Here is a 19,517-nt window from a genome sequence, read left to right on the forward strand (position 1 = left end):
TTAGGTTATGGTGTCTGAGAAACCGGCAGGACTGAGATCAAACGGTAGCCCAAACTGCTTTCGCTAGGAGGTTGCTTGCTTTCAGCTTTTACAATTTATATTAGGTTTTTGTCTGTGTCTGGGTTCATTGATTTTCACAACTAGAGATAGAAGTGCTTTTGTGTGCCATATAATAGGCATCTATCATTTGAGATACCCAAGAAGTTCTGGAAACTTCTCTGTGAGGCTGACATTGTGATGAGACAGAGGAAAAGTCATAAAGCTGGTTGGAGGGGCACCTGGGTGGCTCAGTTGGTTAAGCATCTGCCTTCGGCTCGGGTCATGTTCCCAGAGTCCCAGGATCAAGCCCTGCATCAGGCTCTCTGATCAGCAGAGAGTCTGCTTCTCCCTCTGCCCTTCACCCCGCTTGTGCTCTCAATCTTGCTCTCTCTCAAATAAATAAATAAAATCTTAAAAAAAATTTTTTTAAAGCTGGTTGGAATTCCCACACCTGGTCTTATGATTTATTCTGTTGGAATCACACTTTCCTGAGCTGTCCTTATTTCCCTAATAATAACAGATACACATGTATATTTGTCAAACACTGTTAACATCTGAAGCATACTATCACTTTTTCCATTTAAAATATAAAGAAACTAAACCTATAATAATTGGAAAGTTACACCAAAAAGTCAACAATCTATGCAATGTGGAGCTGGGACTCAACTATAGAAGTGACTCCAAATTTTACACTCTATTCATTTCACTTCCCCCCCTCCCCTACCCCCATAGACAACAATTCTGTAAATAATAAGAATAACATGTTTTCTAGGAATATAACAGCTGCATGTAAAATGGGATGGTATTATACTATTTAAATGTGACATAAATCCAGGATAATCTTGAGAGGACTAGCTTTGAAATAAAATAAGCCCCTGATTTTATATCCTTATATGTCTGTATGTGGTATTATTTTATTTTTTTACCTTATTTTATTTTATTTTTATTTTACAACTTACCCTTTCTGCCTTACTTTCTCTACTCCTGTGTGTTCCTATGATAAGGAAGGTCATCTGAGAAGAAAGAGAAGTAAGGGAAATCAGACAGAGTTTTAGAAGATAAAATACAAGCCAAAGAGGCAGCATGCAAAGAAGAGATTGAGGAAGAGAATGATAAAAGCTGAAATAGTTGTTAAAGTCAAGTTAATAAAGGTTATGCTGCCATAACAAATAACCCCCATATTACAGTAGCTTATACGAACATGTTTAAATCTTTTTCATGTAAAGTGCACTGCAAATCAGCCCTCCTCCCTGTAATGGTCTAGTGTTCTGAGATGCTTTGCACTTATGGCATCCCCACATCTGCATAGGATCCCTGCATCATGGCAGCAGGGAAAGAGAAGTCTGGAGAGTTTAGCCCTGGCAGTCTCATAAATTGCTTCTACTTAATTTCATTGTCTAAAACAAGACATTCCTCACTTCTGGTGGGAGGAGAATTTCAGTCTTCCATGTGGCTAGAAGAGAACTGGATACTGGTGAATAGTAGCACTGTCTCTCACAGTAGTTACCAGAAAATCATCAGTTGTCACTGAGGAAAAAAAATGTAATATTTCTATAAAGATTTAGCTTATCCTTTAGCTTTCTGGGTTCATAATTGAGTCCAAGGGTAGCATAAAATCAGAGATAAGGAACAATATTGCTTTCACCTCTGTTTTTTATCATTGCATTTATCAGTTCATTCACTGAACTTAGGTTCTTAAAAGCTTTGGGAATATAATGATAGAAGAGTAAGCATTGGACACACATATTTCTTTAAATCTCTTTATTATGGAAATGAATTGGAGAATCAGTACATTTCATTTCTTTTGAGATTTGTCAGGACATTTTTTTAAATTATATCAGCTTAGAACATTAGTTTTGTATCATGATAATACAATCAAATAAGTAAGAGATGCTTAAAAACAAGGAAACATACAAAAAAATTTTTGAAGTATACTTAAACATTAAATATGATTTTAATTTTAGTTTCATAATATTTTGTGTCTTCTGATTTTCCCTAGATATTATTTTACATCAGAAGAATTTTATAGAAAAATAATTCCTAATTTCTAATTTTAACTATAACTGCCTAATTTACTCATAGTTTTTATTCTTGTGTTCTGCAAGAAGACATCAGCATGTCTCTTGTCTTGTACAATAAGTCATGCCACTGAGCATACTTGCACAGTAAATGATTTTGTATAATAGATGGCATTACATGCCTAAGTACCCATGAGCAGGTGTTAAAATTGGAAGCATGTAAAGTATTCTTTTTTTGATAGGATATAAGAAGTTGCCAATAGCAAACTCTTCAGGTTGAATGGGGATTAGTTTTCATAGGATAATTTCTTTTAGCTCTAAGTCTCACATGAAAATAGTGAAATAGACAGGTGCTTGATTAAACCTCACCAGTCCCAGAATTTCCTGAAACTCCCTCCTGATTACTTTTTCTTCTTACGCCACTGTTCTTCATTAGCAACCTCAATCTTTAAATTTTGAAATATATTTATTGATTTCCTGATATCTTGTATCACCAACTTGCAATGTCTGACTGCTTTTGGATTAACATTTATAGAGAAACTCTTGTGAATGGACGCTCCCTGCCCAATACATAACTCTGTCCAATGTTTGCTTGTTGTTGAATCCCAAATTCACAATTTATAATTATAAACCTAATAAAATTAATTACCTCCCTCTGTACTTACTATACTCCATTTATCTAAATTGTATTTAATGTGAACTGTCATAGTTGTTGAACAATATTGACATACAGCTTTTGGGGAGAAATGGGTCAGGGGAAGAAGTTCCAGAAAGTAGTCAAAGAAAAGAGGAACCTAAGACAATATGATGTTTAAAAGGGAGAACCTAAAGTCAACTTTAAGTAGGTGATATCATTATTTAAAATAACTAAATGTAGGGTAACCTAGGTGGCTTAGTTGGTTAAGCGTCTGCCTTCGGCTCAGGTCATGATCCCAGGGTCCTGGGATCGAGGCCCACGTCAGGCTCCCTCCTCAGTGGGGAGTCTGCTTCTCCCTCTCCCTCTGCCTGCTGCTCTGCCGGCTTGTGCTCCCTCTCTCTCTCTTTCTCTCTGTCAAATAAATAAAGTAAAAAATCTTTTAAAAAATAGCTAAATGTATAAATATATTGCATCTTTTAAGAAAATAGCATTTTTAATCAAAATATTCTCAATTTTCTTTGATTTGGTGGTAGACTGCTTAACATTTTTTTGCATGCTTACTATTTCCGGCACCAAATCCAAATTAGTTATTTTGTAAAATTCTTTTATGTTTAAGATGAGTTTTAAAGTTTATGTTTTAAATGACATTTAAACATATTTGTATATTATTGCTTATTAACATTCTACATATTAGAAAGTGATTGTATATTATAAACATAAATATGCAAAGTGAGTTAGTTCTATTTAAATTTATTATGCTTCAAATTTATATCACTTTTATTATTTGATAAGTTTCTCCATAATTTTCTTTGACATGCACCTACTTTATTATTGTGGACTTTTGATATCTGTTCATCAGAATGTCTTTATTGTGCTCTCAGTATTGAACTGTGTGATTTACTAAAATCCATATAAATAGACATGTGAGTTTTAACATTATCACAAGCTGATCTGAGATGGAGAGTAATCTAGAAATTAAATTTTATTTTCCTAAACTAATTCCTAATAATTCAACCATAGTAAATTGTAAAATTCATTGTTCAAATAATCATCGACAACCAAAGGAAATTTTACATCTCACTTTTACATTGAAAAACTGCAATAGTGACATCCCCGTTTGTAGTTTTGAAAATGCTCTCCAGTTCCCTAGGGGAAGATTGGCCACTCACTGAAGTCTTAGGAGCTAAACCACATCAATACCAGAGGAAAGAGCATCCATTTTTCTTTCTCCATTGTGTTTTGTTTTTCACACTTCAGGGACCTGACAACTGCACAAAGTGCTCCCATTTTAAGGATGGCCCGAACTGTGTGGAAAAATGTCCAGATGGCTTACAGGGGGCAAACAGTTTCATTTTCAAGTATGCTGATCAGGATCGGGAGTGCCACCCATGCCATCCAAACTGCACCCAAGGGTAAGCATCCTTGCTGGCCAAGGACTCCATCACACAAGTATCTTTACCCTTGACACAGTCTACTAAATATATACTATTGTCATATAAAACTCTATTCATCTTTATATTAACATGTTGACTTAAAGAGAAATACTTTCTAAGAAAGTGGTTTATGCAATCGAATGTATACCCTATCAGATATTTCTGTTAAAAATTCACCTAAAAGTATTCTATTGACACCTTTATGAAGCTGGTGGCAGGTATACTTTGTATGGAGTGTAGAAATTCTTCCAAATTTTACTTGATATTGAAGATATCTTAGAAAAGACAAGATAGTCATCAGACTTTTGAGGTTTGTGCTTAATAAATCTTTAACAGAAGTTTTCTGTTTATGTTTCTTTGTTCTTACAACCAGCTGAAGGCTAAACACTGCCTTGAATTACTCCTTCAACAAAATATAAGCAAAATAGTAATGACAGGGAAAAAAAGGTGTAGGGGGGGAGAATTTAGTGATATGTATATCAATAAAATCAGAAATGCATTTTGTGAAAGTAATTTTATGGCAGGTTAACCTATAACTTAGAATTTCTTTGACCAGTATAGGACAACTTGAAGATGGGTAGGTGCATAGTTTTCTATTGTTTCAAAAGGATGCATTATAAAATGAATAATAATTAGATTACCTTTGATACTGATAACAGTTGAAAAACAAAGACATATTACAGAAAGAAGAAAAGCACTGAACTGAAAGAAATAATGTCACTCATCTAACAAATCCCAACACCTAATTTTTTAAAAGAGAGCAAATCTATTTTAGTAAGGGCTTTTCTTTTTCTTTCCTCCAGAACGTGACTAATTTCAGACTTGAGAACAATTTAACACACTCTCTCCTACTTCTGTCCGTACATCCTCTTCTCCCTGATGAGTGCCCACACACATGTGCACACCCCGCGTACAGATACAGATACTTGTTGTCTATATCTATCTGGCAGGAAAGTATGAGATTCCATAAAGAGATTTTCTGCCAGATTAAGAGCTAGCTGCTAGGGGATACTGAAGAAGTTAAGCAAGCAACATCATTTTCTGCCAAGAGGACACCAATTTGCAGATGCTGCTACAATTTCCTGCAGGTCAAGAAATCAGCTTAAGTCACTCTGTGAAGTGGCAGATCCTGAAAAGGTAAAGTAATATTCTGCCATTCAAATTCAAATGCAGCCTGGAAGAGCTTATGCCAACTCGTTGGTTTATACATAAGCACATAGACTGAGGATACCGAAGTAGTCGCATAGACACTTTGCTTCAAGGAAACTAGATGGAATGAACTTCTCCCCTTTCAAGTTTTTGGCACAGTTGGGTTAAGAGTATTTCATGAAGAAACAACTGGTGCCCCTGGAGCAGAAGTTAGCAACAGAAACAGAAAACTTTGCCTGCTAAAATAATCATCCACAGGAGAGTTTTATTGTTTTGCCGCTAAAATTAAACCAGTAAATTATTCAATATAATGTTGATGTCAACAGCTGTTGCCATTCAAAATGAGACCTTTTGGTATTTTTGCAAATCTAATTACAAGGAAGCCATTAGGGAAATGAAAGTGAGATCACAGAGCCATAGTCTGGGTGTGTGGCTGGTGTGTCTTCCTCTCAGCCCTTTTAAATCATGATTATGTAATAAAAGAAAATATATATAGTGGGGGGGAAGTAGAAGTAGGGTCCATTTACCACAGCAACAAAATCCAGATGTCAGCTAAAAAGGGAGGATGAAGGTATAAAGGGAACAAATCCTACCAGATCATTTAGGAACTCCCAGTAAATAGAAAAATGTCTTTAAAACAGCTGTTGCAGAATGATGGTGAGACAGAATTTGAATGTTGTATTCCCTGGCATCTTCCAAGGCAAATGGATTCTGGGATGACTGATTTAGTCCTGAAGGATTTTTGCATTTGTTTTCATTTAGCCTCGTGCCATCCTTTTCCTAATATCTTCCATATTGTCCAGGTTCACTCACTTCATGGAAGTTTTGTGGTCCCAACCCCAGAATTCCTAAATTCCCGAATCCAACTCTGCACTACTGCTCTGCACCACTGTGCCTTGAGATCCTTTAGTGAAGCAATGAAGGGCTCTGTGCAGTTAGTCCCTTCTCTTCAAATTGCATGTAGAGATAGGATCTTTCCCTAGAAAGAGCACAGGGACAGTGGAGACGATGAGACGAATGACTATTTTTATTCCTAAATGCGTGTACTAATTGCCCTATGGGTGAGTGTGAGCTCACCACGCCAGCTCAGCTTTGGAAAACAGATTTTCTTTTATATGTCGATATTATGTCAGCTAGATAATTCAAGAACCAAGTTAATGGAAATAGTCTTTCAAGACACATTTTTTTTTAGAAGGAACGTTCTTACTTTGAATACTGTTCAATGATTTTCTGAAAATAAAATTATGTGTGTAATACCTTAAAAGCACTTTTATTACTCTGAAAGTACATTAAATATATTGGCTCTTATAAGTTCTTTAGATACTTTTAAAATAGGTTATCCATTTAGTACCTATCAGGAGATTTTCATTAATATCCCTAAAGAGGTGGTGGTTGGGGCGGCGGGGCAGGAAGGTTGGTTAACATTGTCTCTTCTTGCCTTGACTAGAAGACTTTTATTTTGGCAGCCGTTTCTCATTTCATTCGTTCTTCAACTTGGTTATATTGAACATCTACTGTGCATCAGATATAGTGATAGCTAAGTTCAGAAATAAGAAAGACACAGCTCTTGACCACTAGTGAGTCATGGTTCAGTGAGTTTTCACTCTTAGAATTCATATCTTTCCATTGGAGACCCTTCACCATATTTTGAAATGATGAGCAAGAATTTATTTATTTATTTATTCATTCATTAATGATGAGCAAGCATTTAAAACTTAGGAATGATCTTCATGGGGCACCTGGGTGGCTCAGTCGGTTAAGCGGCTGCCTTTGGCTCAGGTCATGATCCCAGGGTCCCGGGAATGAGCCCCACATCTGGCTCCCTGCTCAGCGGAGAGCCTGCTTCTCCCTCTCCCTCTGCCTGCCACTCTGCCTACTTGTGCTCTCTCCCAATCAAATAAATAAATAAAATCTTAAAAAAAAAAAAGGAATGATCTACATATTTGCAATTAGCAAGATAGAAATTTTTTAAAAACTAAATTTAGTAGGTAATTAAATTGCTATAATGGCAATTACTGTGGTTTCTACACTAACATTATTGAGTCCATGATAAATACCAATTTAATTTTGGTTTTGGACTGGGATATTTATTTTTCATAAGGCATCTTTGAAAATTTTCATTGAATATTTTTGTTAATATTAGAATCATGGTTTCATATTATTAAATTCCCTATATGCCTTAATCTTTCTTATCAACCCTTTTTATATTTTTTAATTTATATAGTGAAAAATTTTTCACTGATAGAAGGAAAGAAGAGCTGCTTGTGAAATTATTGTCTATACTCTTTTAATTGAAATTTTAAAATATTCCTCCATTTCACAATTTAAAGGAGATTTTGTTAAAATATCTCAACTATGTTAGATATATGGGTACATCAAAATGCTTATAAATCAATAAGTAGTGGCAAATGTTCAACACATCTTGGTGTTCAGAATTCCAGATGTTTTTATTGACATGTTATAGTTTCTGATATTCTGTAAAGCTTTTACTTTTTACCATTAATTTTGTAGAGAGTTGCATTATTCCTTATCCTTTTTTGATCTCATATTTGGGATTTTGACTCTTTAAAAGTTTAATTTTTCCATTATTCTGTGATCTTGCTGAATCAATATAAATTGCAAGTGCTATTTAATAAAGCTATAAATAAAGTCCAAAAGGTTGAAATAGGGTACACATCTTTAAATACACAGCGACTTGTATTTAGAAAAGATGGGGCTACTTCAGTCATACCCTTATTCTTTGTTATCCATTTTTTCTTTCATCTTCAGCTTGTAAATAAGTTTAAATCTCAAATATCCTACACAATGCACTCAACAAACTTTCCCTACATCCTGCCCCCTACATCCTGCCCCCTCAGTACTCACCTCCCAATTCCCTTGCCTCTATTCTTGTATGCCCAATTTGCTTCTCAACTCACAGCACCCAAAATTCTGGTGACCTCAACAATGACAACTAAAATGCTTTCAGTAGTTCCTATTTGATGAGACCTCTCTTTGCATTTGACATTGACAATTATCCCATTTCCTGAAGGTCTCTCCTGATTTGGCCCCCACAATGCTGCAATTACCCGATTTTACTCCATTACATTTTCTCATGCTTCTGGCATAGGAGCTTAGCTTAGGTCACTTACTGGTTATTGGAGTTCCATGGATTTCAGTCTCAGGCTCTGCTTATCTCACTTTATAGATCCTTCTTCAGCTATCTTATCCACTCATGATTTCAACTTTTCCCGTACGCTATTTCAAAATTGATTATCATTCTGATATCTTCATGCCCCACCACCACAGACCCCCCCCTTTCCTGCTGGCAAGGAACATTTCTTACCCAAATGTAGGACAACCACACTAGATAAATAAAACTGAAATTATCAACCCCTCCTCCTCCAACACACACAAAAGGAAAGGTGTCCCTCCTCTTGCATTCTCTCACTGATGGTACTACTATTCTCATAGATGGACATTTGACATGTTTAATTCCTCTGACCCTTCTGTCATCAAATCAGCCGTCAGCTTCTCTTTTACCCTCCATACCTTTCAAGCTATTTCTTCAGTCTGGCCCTGCCTCTATCCTAGTTGCCATTTCTGAAGTTTAATCCTTTTTTCATCTCTTATACAGACTAAAACAGTCTCTGGGCCAGAGGAATCTCTCTGGATCCCACCTGACTAACCTTCACAGGGCAGAGGTCCATGGAAAACACAAATGTAGCAAAGCCATTACTTCTTTAAAACCTGCAGTGGTTCTCCATTAAATTTGCTTCTAAGCAAATAGCTTTCAAATTCTGACTCCTGTCTCATGATCTCGCTTCTTTTCCCTCTCCCTGTCACCTCATGTTGTGCTCCCTGACTATTCAGAATTTCGTGCGCTCTACATGTCCTCAGGTCTGTGCTTTTATCTCTGTTGTTCCTTACACCTTAGATGTCACTGCTACTCCAACCATGGATCTCAGCACCCTGAACTTCAGCTTCCTGTCTTCTCCGTGAGGATTACCATGATTTTTTGAAGCCAAGCATCCCTCTGCTATGCTCCCTTAAGCCACTCTTTCATGTCTCTTATTATATTTATCACATTATACAATATACATCTGGTTATGCATCTGTCTCCTTCATTAAATTGTGAGCTCATTAAGAGTAGAAGAAGTGTCTAATTCATCTTTTTTTTTCCCTCCAGCTCCTAGAGGAGTAGCAACACTTAGTAGGCATGCAAACAATTTTTTTAAATGGATAAATAAAGATCTTTCATCATTCATACTTTCCCCTCAAGTTGAATTTCACTTTTAAATATTTTTTTATCTTTCAAAGGTGATTATAAAGGCACAGATTGCAAACTAATCATAGCTTTTTGGTTTACTTCTACTTGGAAATAAGAAGTAGACTATTAATTTTACAAAATGGCAATACTGTATAAAAAAGCATTTTGAAGAAGATATAATCAGAACCTAGGAAAAATAGGTTCTTCAGAATAAAATAAAAAAACAATATAAGACAATTTGGAAACATTTTTAGTAGTTACTTTTTCCATTTTAAGAAATGGTTTTGGCTATGGATTATAATACCAATTCAATGCTCTGTACTATATATTTTTATTTTTATTTCTTATTTGCTTTTTTAAAAGACTTTTTTCATGATGTATTCTCCATGTTTCTGTATATTAAATTTTTTCTAGCCTGTTCAAAACCAATCCTCAAAAAGAAAACATCTTTCTACCTAGTAGTAATATTATAGCAGATACTGGTGAAGCAAGGAAACAGTGACTTAATTATTATTATACATAGTTACATTAGTTCACCAATGTTGAGAGTTATCTAAAGATATAATGGGCAGTCTGGCCTTATACACGAGCACCTTATTACTTCATTATATGGTGATTTTTGACTTCAGCTGCTTTTTCAGTTTTAGAAATTAGAGTTTGGGGGAAAAATGTGATCAGCAGAATTAGACAGTTCTATAAATCATAGCTGTGGAGGGAATCTTGATAATGCACTGGAGCTATGTGTTTGTGATGAGAGAGAAGGGAAAGAAATACAATTCAAGTACATTGGAAGATGGGAGAAGCAATATTTCCGTAATACTTCAAAATGCAATTCTAGGGACTGTACGCCAGGATTTTGTGTACTTAGATGATTCCACTTAGATATTGATCTCAGTGAATTCTTTACTTACCTGGTTCTTAGTGTATTCATTTCTTTGGAGAGTATTTATTTGTTATTGTTTCAGTTAAATATGATGGCAGTTTAAAAACCTATTTCTGTTTGCCTGTTATGGCACTGCTCTTTTAAAAGAGAGTGTCAAGATAAACTGCATTATGGTGAAGCCAGTTAATTTGCTTTTTAAATGAATTCATGTTTACAGATAAGTGTGCTTTAAAAACAGTCACAACCAAGGAATGGAATAATGTGATTATGTAAAGTATCCATAAGAATAGCATTAAAACATGTTACCTCATTTTCTGCCATAATCAATCTTTAATGAGTATTAACATCAGGTTATTATATTATATTGAATAGCTCATGTTTCCTTTCTTATTGATTTTAGTTTTTACTTAAGTTTAAGTCCTTTTAGAAGAAACTGTATACATGAAACCAATTATAGCCTTTGAAATATCAAGTTATTCAGCAAGACATATACTCATGAATGATGCAAATGAATTGAAAGCATTAGAAAGTGAGTTATATGGGTTTGGAAGTTATCCACAATTTCCTGTACTGTGAACATGTTTCTTTGCATGCCACTAGGGTGGAATTTGCAACTTACTTCTCTGTATCCATCAAGCAATAACCTCACTGGCTTAAATTCACAGTGTCCCGAAATTGTCTAAAAACTATTATTAAGAATTTGAAACAATTGTGTTTATCTTACTGATTCTTTTTTTAAAAATGACTAATTTTTTCTTTCCTTGTATTTTTTAAATTTGGATCTTCTGCAGGTGCATAGGCTCAAGTATTGAAGACTGCATCGGCCTGATGGATAGGTACTTGGTGTGCTTGCTTCCCATGTTCTTCCTCCAAGGCTCCTTGTGTGAGCACTGGTGCATGTGTGTGCATGCCACTGTGAATGGAGAATGATGCTTTCTGTTCTGTAATTGCCTGCAGGTGTAGCGGTCCCACTAGTCATGACTGCATTTATTATCCTTGGACGGGCCATTCCACTTTACCACAACATGCTAGGTAACATCTACCATGTTTCCATTTTGTCACTCAAATCCTTTCCAAATTATCATGGATAAAGAATACTAACCAGTTGGGTGAAACTTATACTATGTTAAATTCAGGGAGTTATGAAACAGGCATATAAGACTACTTTTCAAGCCACATTCCTTATCTCTTTTTTCTCTATTCATTATAATTTTAGAATACAAATTAGTAGTGTTATTGAATTTTAGCTTTGTACAATTTAAGGATTTTGATTTATTAATCTAGAACTTTAATAGAATATTTTTATTAATTTTGTAGATTATTACAAAAAGAAATATTTTAAGAGAGGAATTTGCAAAAGTTAATCTATTTTTATAAGATGTTTCTTGTTTAATTGGATTCATTTTCTGATTTTATATTATTTTGAGCTGGTTGGTGTATTCTCTAGGCATCAGAATTACCATAGACTAAAGGCACTATAGAAAATACTTTGTGCAGGTAAAAGTACAAGTTGGAATTAATATATATATATATATCACTCAGATTCATACAAAAATCTGTGCATGAGTAGTGGCTTTATGCAAAATCACCAACCTGGAAACTACTCAAATGCTCTTCAGTTGTGATATATCCATACATTGTAATGCTACTCTGCAATAGAAAGGAAGAAACTAATGACATATGCAAAACGTGGATGGATCTCAAATGCATTATGCTAAGTGAAAGAAACTAGACTTAAAAGAATACATACCATATGATTCCATTTGTATGCATTCTGGAAAAGCCAAAACTATAGGGACAGGGAATCGGTCAGTGTCGCCAGCAGCAATGTTACCAGGTATGCCTGGCAACGGACATGAGGTAATTTGGGGGGATGATGGAATTATTCTATATCTTGACAGTGGTGATGGGTACACAAATATCATGGTTCAGTACATTAAAAAGGATGAATTTTACTGGCTATAATTTATAGCTCAATAAATATGACTTAAAATATTTAGGAAAAGAGTAACTTTACAATGTTATGTAGAAATATTGTTTGCTTTTTTTTTAAAGATGTTATTTATTTATTTATTTATTTGAGAGAAAAAAAGAAAGAGAGAGAGAGAGCACAAGTGAGGGAGGGGCAGAGGTAGAGGGAGAGAGAGAGAATCTCAAGCAGACTCCCCGCTGAGGATGAAGCCCAGTTCAGGTCCGAGCTCATGACCCTGAGATCATGACCTGAGCAGAAGGCAGAGGTTTAACCCAGTGAGCCACCGAGGGGCCTCTTGTTTGCTTTCTTTATGAAACAAATTAATTGTATCTTTTGGAAGAGAGAAAGTAGTGTCAAATTACAAATAGCAGAATGACAGATTGGGATGAAATATTCCCTTTTAATATAATTTTTTATTCAAATTTAACATACATAGGGTGAAAGTACACAAAATATAGGTATAAAACTCAGCGAATTTCTCTAAATGAAACATTTATATAACCATCAGCCAGATCAAGAAACAGAATAGTGCCAGAGACAGAAACACCCTTGTGTCCCATTCCAAGGGTAACCATTGTCCTAAATGCTAGCACCAGTTTGCCTATTTTTGTACTTTATATAAATTGAATCATACATATGTATTCTTTGTATCTGGCCTCTTTTGCTAAATTATAATAATGAGGTTCATCTGTGTCATTAAATTTAGTCATATTTTTTTCATTTGTATGATATTTCACCTTTAAAATTTTTTAGAACAATCAAATAAGTGATATGTCTTATTAACAGATTATTTAATTAAATTCTTTTAAAAAAGGATGCTGTAGAAGTAAATGATTTATACCACAGTGGCACTTTGGCACTTGGGATCAATTCAGATTAGTTAATACAGTTATTTAGAGCAAGGTTTAAATTACGGAAAACAGCAAAAGAGAGAAAGAGAAAGAAAGAGAGAGCACCTAAGGCCCAAACTTCAGTTTTATAAACTAAGATCCATTTTAGATTGTTCCTATATTTATGAAATAATTTTCCTCCATGAGACTTTGGTTGAGTCACTGTGATATCATTTTGAAGAGTGTTTCCACATTTGATTCAATGACTTTCTTATAATTAGTCCAGCCAACAAATGAGAGGCAATATAATGTGGTTATTAAGTGTGCTGTCTTTGGAATCAGATTTTCTAGGTTCAAAGAGAGGCTCTATCACTTTTTAGATGTGTAACCTTGGGTAAGTTCCTTCAATTATCTGAGCCTTACTTTCTTCATGTATAAAATAGGAATCTTAATATAGTTTATAAATTGGTTGTGAAGATTGATTGAGTCCATAGAATAGTGCCGTGCTCCGATAAATCACCCAGTAACTGTTGTGATTTATTATTTTGCTATATAACGAGGATTTTAAATGTTGGAGATGGAGGAAACATAACTCCCAGAGGGAGGGGGAAAAATCTCTCAAGGTCACTCAGGGAAGTTTCACGTGAACTTCTACCCCTTATGGTGGGTCCCTTGATGGAAAGGAGGGTATTTCTTAACCCTAAGAATCACTGCCCTAATAAGGGCCACTGGTATGGATGGCAGCACATCATAGGCAGAGGCATATGCAGAGACAGAGAAAGAGTTAATACCATAGTGGTAGTTCCCTAGTGATTTTCAATGCTCAAAATCATAGTGTATCTTATTATAGATTTAATATTTCCAACATTTAAACAAAAGTAGTTTGGGAATTTCCAATCCTATTACTTGCCTGGGTTCTCAGGCCATTCTCTATAGTCTCAGACTAACACCTACTTCAGATTAGCTTTGTCATAAATAGGTAACCATGTCCAGTAACAGAGTATAGATTGTACAATTCAGCCCATCGTTCCTATGAAAAATCACCTGTAGGCCTTCGTACAGGTAAAGAGCAGAAGTCTTTGAATTTGAAAGCCTGGGTACAAGTATTTGCACTACCATGTTTCTTATCTGTATAAAATGGGGATGATAATGGTAATTTTTAAAAATGGAAATTCTTATACCTCATAAGATTGGTATGAGAATTAAATGTACAGGAGCTATTCTCTAGTATATATGTTCATTGGTGGTAATCACGTGTCTAGCTGAAATATTGGAAACATAAACTTTTTGAAAATCTAATGATTTTTTACTGGTATTTTATGTATCAGTAGGGCATAAATCCAATAGTTTTAGTGACTACAAAATTGACATATCAAAATTTCTCAGGTTTTAAGCATTTAAATTTTATATCACACCTCTATGTATAATGATTTCAAAAAATTGGTAGTAGGGAGCTAATTGTTCCTTTTAGAAACTCTGGATATCTTTAATTAATAACTCTTTTGAACTTAAATTTAAAGTAGTGTGACTCTCTCCTTCAGTTGTGTTGACTTGTCAGAATTACTTGACTTGTCACAGGCTGTTTATAAAGCAGTTTGGAATTTACATGAAAGATTTAGCTTGGAGACCTCGGAAAAGCATTTATGAGCGTGGAGTATTTTGTCAGGGATTGGATGAGAAGTGAAAGTAACAAGTAACTTTTTTTTCAGGTTCTTATTGTAGTAAATGCTTAGCTCTCTGTAAAGTGGTAGGTACACATTGAATTGAAAGCAGGGGACTAGTCTAGTAATATTTCAGTTCATTTTCTGTCTTTAACTTCTGTGATAGTTTTTTTAAGCTTCTGCCTTAATTGATTAAAGTAAATCTTACATAATAAGGGGATAAAACACATGGGCGAAAGTTAATTGTTTTAAGTTTCGTGAACCATGTTTTAACTGGGAGATTACCCAAATGCCTAGTTTTCTTTTAGTCACAGAAAATTGCATCGAGCATGTCAATGTGACCATTTCGAAATATTTAGAATTCATACTCCCTACTGCCCCATTATGTTGTATTCTGTTTCCTAAACCAGCAGGAAAAACGATTGAAGATTTAAATGAAAGCAGGTGAAATGTTTTCAATCTTGATCGACTTTCATTTTCTAAGCCGTGTTATTCTTTCCCAAGCCTGCAATTTGTGATTTGGTTTTCCACACTCCATTTACCTTACAGGCTTCTGCTGGAATTTCTTCCAGGAAGATTGGATAGGATGGAAAAGAATTTTTTTTTCCTGTAGTATCCTAGAATATGAAAATAATACTTGAATTTCAGAAATTCTCCATACTTTCCTTAGCTGAATTAAATGCCTTAAAAATAGCATTTACCTTTGATGTTCTCCCTTTTCCATCAAGAATCTTATGAAGAAATATGTTCAGCAAGTTTTAATTTATTATTCTTTTTTGTGCTATTTATTTGAGCTTACACACAAGCTATTTTCATATAGATTGTGATAGAACAAAGCATTCTATTCTATTCTATTTTAGTTTCTTTGTCAAATATATATCCAAAGCTTTCTATAATCTTCATCTCTCCTCCATCAGGGCCCACATTTGTTCACCTCAATAAGCAAAGGCTCTGTTGGCAAAGCATTTCTTCGTATTAGTCAGGAATCCAAAATGTAAACTAGTAATTCTTTTTAGAATTTGTGACAGAAATTATTAAAACTACTGGATAACTGTTCAAAAAATTTTATCTGGCTATTTGCTCCAGTTCAGTTATTCTAGATGCTTTACAATATGAAACAAGGTAACTGAAATCAGTTTAATTCTCTAAATCTCATATGGACCGATATCTGAAACATTTTATATTCCTGTCACATTTTAATGCCTGTATCACACTTTTACTTTATGGTATGGTGGTTATTACCTAAGAGGTCACATAACAGTTTATCCTTTAACAGTGTGACCCATGTGTGATATATGAAAGAGATGATATGATATTCTTGACACCACTTTCACAAATGGAACAATCTTTTTTCTTTGTTTTGGCCTCAAGGAAGTAGTTGATAACTTATGTCCCTATCAAATGGTCAAAACAACCCATAGATGGTTTCCTTTGATGAGTGGCAGTTGTGTTGTGATCCTTAAGTCCAATAAATAAAAGTACTCAGGGTTTTTATTATAAGTCTATCCTCAGTCCACCACATTCTGTATATTAAATTTACTTTTGAATTTAAGAGAGTTCAAAGAGGTGAAGGAGAGTGTGTGAGTTTCTTCTTTTCCAGCTGATTTGTGTCCCACAGTTTCTAGTACATATAAAATACCAAAAATTATCAAAGAATTACAAGACAAGAGCAAAACTGTTCAGTAGTTGTTAATTACTGTTCATATTGTTGTGTGTGGTTGCTCTAAATAAAACTGTTTAGTGGCATAAGTTTGCATCAGTGGCTTTGTTTTGATATCAAAATGTCCACACATTGTTACAAAAGCTTTTATGGATCCTAGAAACATTAATATTGTACTCAAACCCGCTAACTGTAAAAATGTGACCAGAAAAAATCACATTTATGGTTGAAAGTCAAAAGAGACTTTTAAGAGCATTGACTTTAGGACTGTAATAAAAAATCTAAAGATAGCACTATTGAACTGTAAGATGTTGATTATGCTAGTTAAGGGTCAGATCAAAAATTCAGTGGGTTGAGTGATCCATTATGAATACTTTTTTCACTCTTTCCTATGAGCATCTTTATATGGTGTAGAAATTACAATATTTTGTAATTATTAATTTCTGATTTCTAAAGATGTCAGGACTATTCTCCTCTATGATCTCAAAGCATCTTAAACTTCATTGAAATTCATTACTGACAATCCAGTGGTTTTACTTTTTTTATTAAAAAATGAAAGCAAATGAGTGAAATATGTTCCTGAGGCCTCTGCCCCTTTCTTTAGACAGATATTTATAGTTTTAAAAGTACTTTGCATGTGCTATTCCAAGATTTGACCCTGGCATTATTTTCTTATAAAATACAATTTAGGGGTATAAGTATGTTATCAGTACTACCCGGGACTTTTAATTGGGATTTTAGTACACAGGAAGTTTTAATTTCTATTTCGTAACATCTCACATCTAACAAAAACCTTTTCAACTAAGAGCCATCTAAATTGCAACCAACTAAAAATATAAACACTTTGAAAACATTTCTGTAGATAGTACATATAGTTATGTTTTGACGATATGCAAAGGAAGTGAAAAAGTAGCAGATATGGCAAAATCAACAGTATAATTCCCAATAAAGAGAAATTACCTCCTTCTTCCAAAGAACTAAGAACTAAATAGATTAAACAAGTTTTATATATCTATATCTATCTATCTATCATCTATCTATGTCAAAAGACAGCATCTGACTTGGCCCCCTACTAATATCTGACACAAAAGTTATCAGTAAATTATTGAGAGTCCTAAAGTAATGCCTCCCCATCTATATAGCCAAATACTATTGATTGAATGAATTTGGAACTGTATTGTGCAAATTCTCTTAAAATTGCATTTGTAGCCAGTATTTCTATTAAAATATTGTTTCAATATTTGTGTCACAAAGGAACAACACTTAAGCAGAAAGATTTTTTTAAGTGTAAGTCGAAGTTTCTATTTTTATGCCTGACATATATATATTCAGAAAAGAATCAAAATTACCCCCCCATATAACTTAGGTATACATTGTATTAGACCCTAAGTATCTTTTGTTTTTTCATATTTCCTATTTAACTAAAGGAATCTAATTAACTGAGACCCCCTTCTGTGATGTGGTTACATCAAATGATGTGTAGATATTAACTCAAATTGCTCTCTTCATGCTTTTTTCTTATTACCTCAGCACATTCCCCACCTAATCATTCTTTCATAAACATATAATTATTTTTCCATACTATGTTGTAGGCAGGAGCTAATTAACAGAGAGCATTTTGATTTACCAACAAAATTCCTCACAGTGATTTCATTCTCTTCTACCATCCGCCCTCAAACTCAAAGTGATATAATTTCATTGCAATTTCACAGTAACTCAGTACTAAAGAATGAATGATAAGGAAAGGAAAACCCACCTCTAATAAACTCTGAATGCTTGTAGCCATTGCAATTTTTATGGCATTCTGTTCGATTGCCCAGAGTAAAGCATTCCATATGCTTGAGTCATTTATGGAATAATTATACTTACTTTTAGTAGAGTAAAAATAAAACAGCAAAAACAAAAACCTCTTACCATAAAAAGTTTACTTGTTGAAGTGAAAAAGAATTTTTTTTTCAATGAACAAAGAAAATTCTTTTTCCAAAGCATCTTCATTCTTGACCTTCTGGATTCCACATCCCAAAGTTCGAGTCCCAAGTTCGAATCCCAGAGTGGATAACACAATTGTTCTATGCACCAAGAAAGAAAGGACCAATGGGAAAACCAAAGCACCAAACCAAACCAAGACCAGTTTTTGTTTCTCTCACAGAATAGTGTTGCTTTTTATAAAATCTTCTAGGATTTAGAGCTTGTTTTTGCCATTCTTTAAAAAGAAAAATCCTACTACATATCTATTAGGTGCACTGCATTATCACATCTAATTTTCATGATAAGCATATAAAAATAGTTATTACCATTATCATTTTACAAATGAGGAAACAGTTTCAGAGTAATTAAGCAATTTACCAAAGATCACTTAGCTAGTGGCAGGGCAAAGATTTGAGCTTCACTGTGTCTGATTGATTCTAAGAACCACATTTCTTTCTTTCTACTAGGCTGGTTCCCAAATGGAAGTACAGTTAACAGCTATTCCTACGATGAGGATGATTGAATATCTTATAGCCTACTTAAACAATTTTACTCATTATCTTTCTTTTAGTCCCAACTTTTACCTATTAGGCCTTCCTCCAATGGACAGGATTTTATATTGCTTGTCCTCACACAGCATATTTTAGTTTAATACATTTGACAGTGCTTGGTCATGATAGAGCAATGCTTCCCATGACCTAAGGATATAAGCCTGTGTAATGGTAACATAATATAAATATATACTTTTTATATTATTAATACAGCAGTGACCAATCTAAGACATTTATGAATAAATATAGGCTCAATTTTTAGAAATCCTTACTAAAGTGACAGTTACTTTTAATTCTGGAAAGATCTGTTAAAACTACTGTGGTTCCATATGAGAACTACTTCCATCAGACCTGACACTAATTCTGTAATGCTCTTGCCTCTAGACTCACCTACTAAGGATGGAAATAAGAGTCAAAATTTCATGGACACTCAGCAATAAAATAACAGATAATATAGTGCTGGGTTT

At 34.2% G+C, this 19,517-nt stretch overlaps 1 protein-coding gene across 1 annotated transcript in view; it reads left to right on the top strand.

Moving 5' to 3' along the window:
- Positions 1-19,517, top strand: part of ERBB4 (erb-b2 receptor tyrosine kinase 4) — a 680,938-nt gene that overhangs the window by 433,500 nt on the left and 227,921 nt on the right. Inside the window, exons 15-17 of the mRNA XM_088021952.1 lie at positions 3,952-4,106; positions 11,200-11,244; positions 11,366-11,440. Of these exons, the coding sequence (XP_087878078.1) occupies positions 3,952-4,106; positions 11,200-11,244; positions 11,366-11,440 (275 nt within the window). The remainder of the gene's footprint in view (positions 1-3,951; positions 4,107-11,199; positions 11,245-11,365; positions 11,441-19,517) is intronic.

The sequence above is a fragment of the Eumetopias jubatus genome, unplaced genomic scaffold (genome assembly GCF_037043125.1).
Source record: "Eumetopias jubatus isolate StellerSeaLion01/CBP00866 unplaced genomic scaffold, mEumJub1_p1.0 scaffold_3, whole genome shotgun sequence".
In the NCBI taxonomy this organism is placed as follows: Eukaryota; Metazoa; Chordata; class Mammalia; order Carnivora; family Otariidae; genus Eumetopias; species Eumetopias jubatus.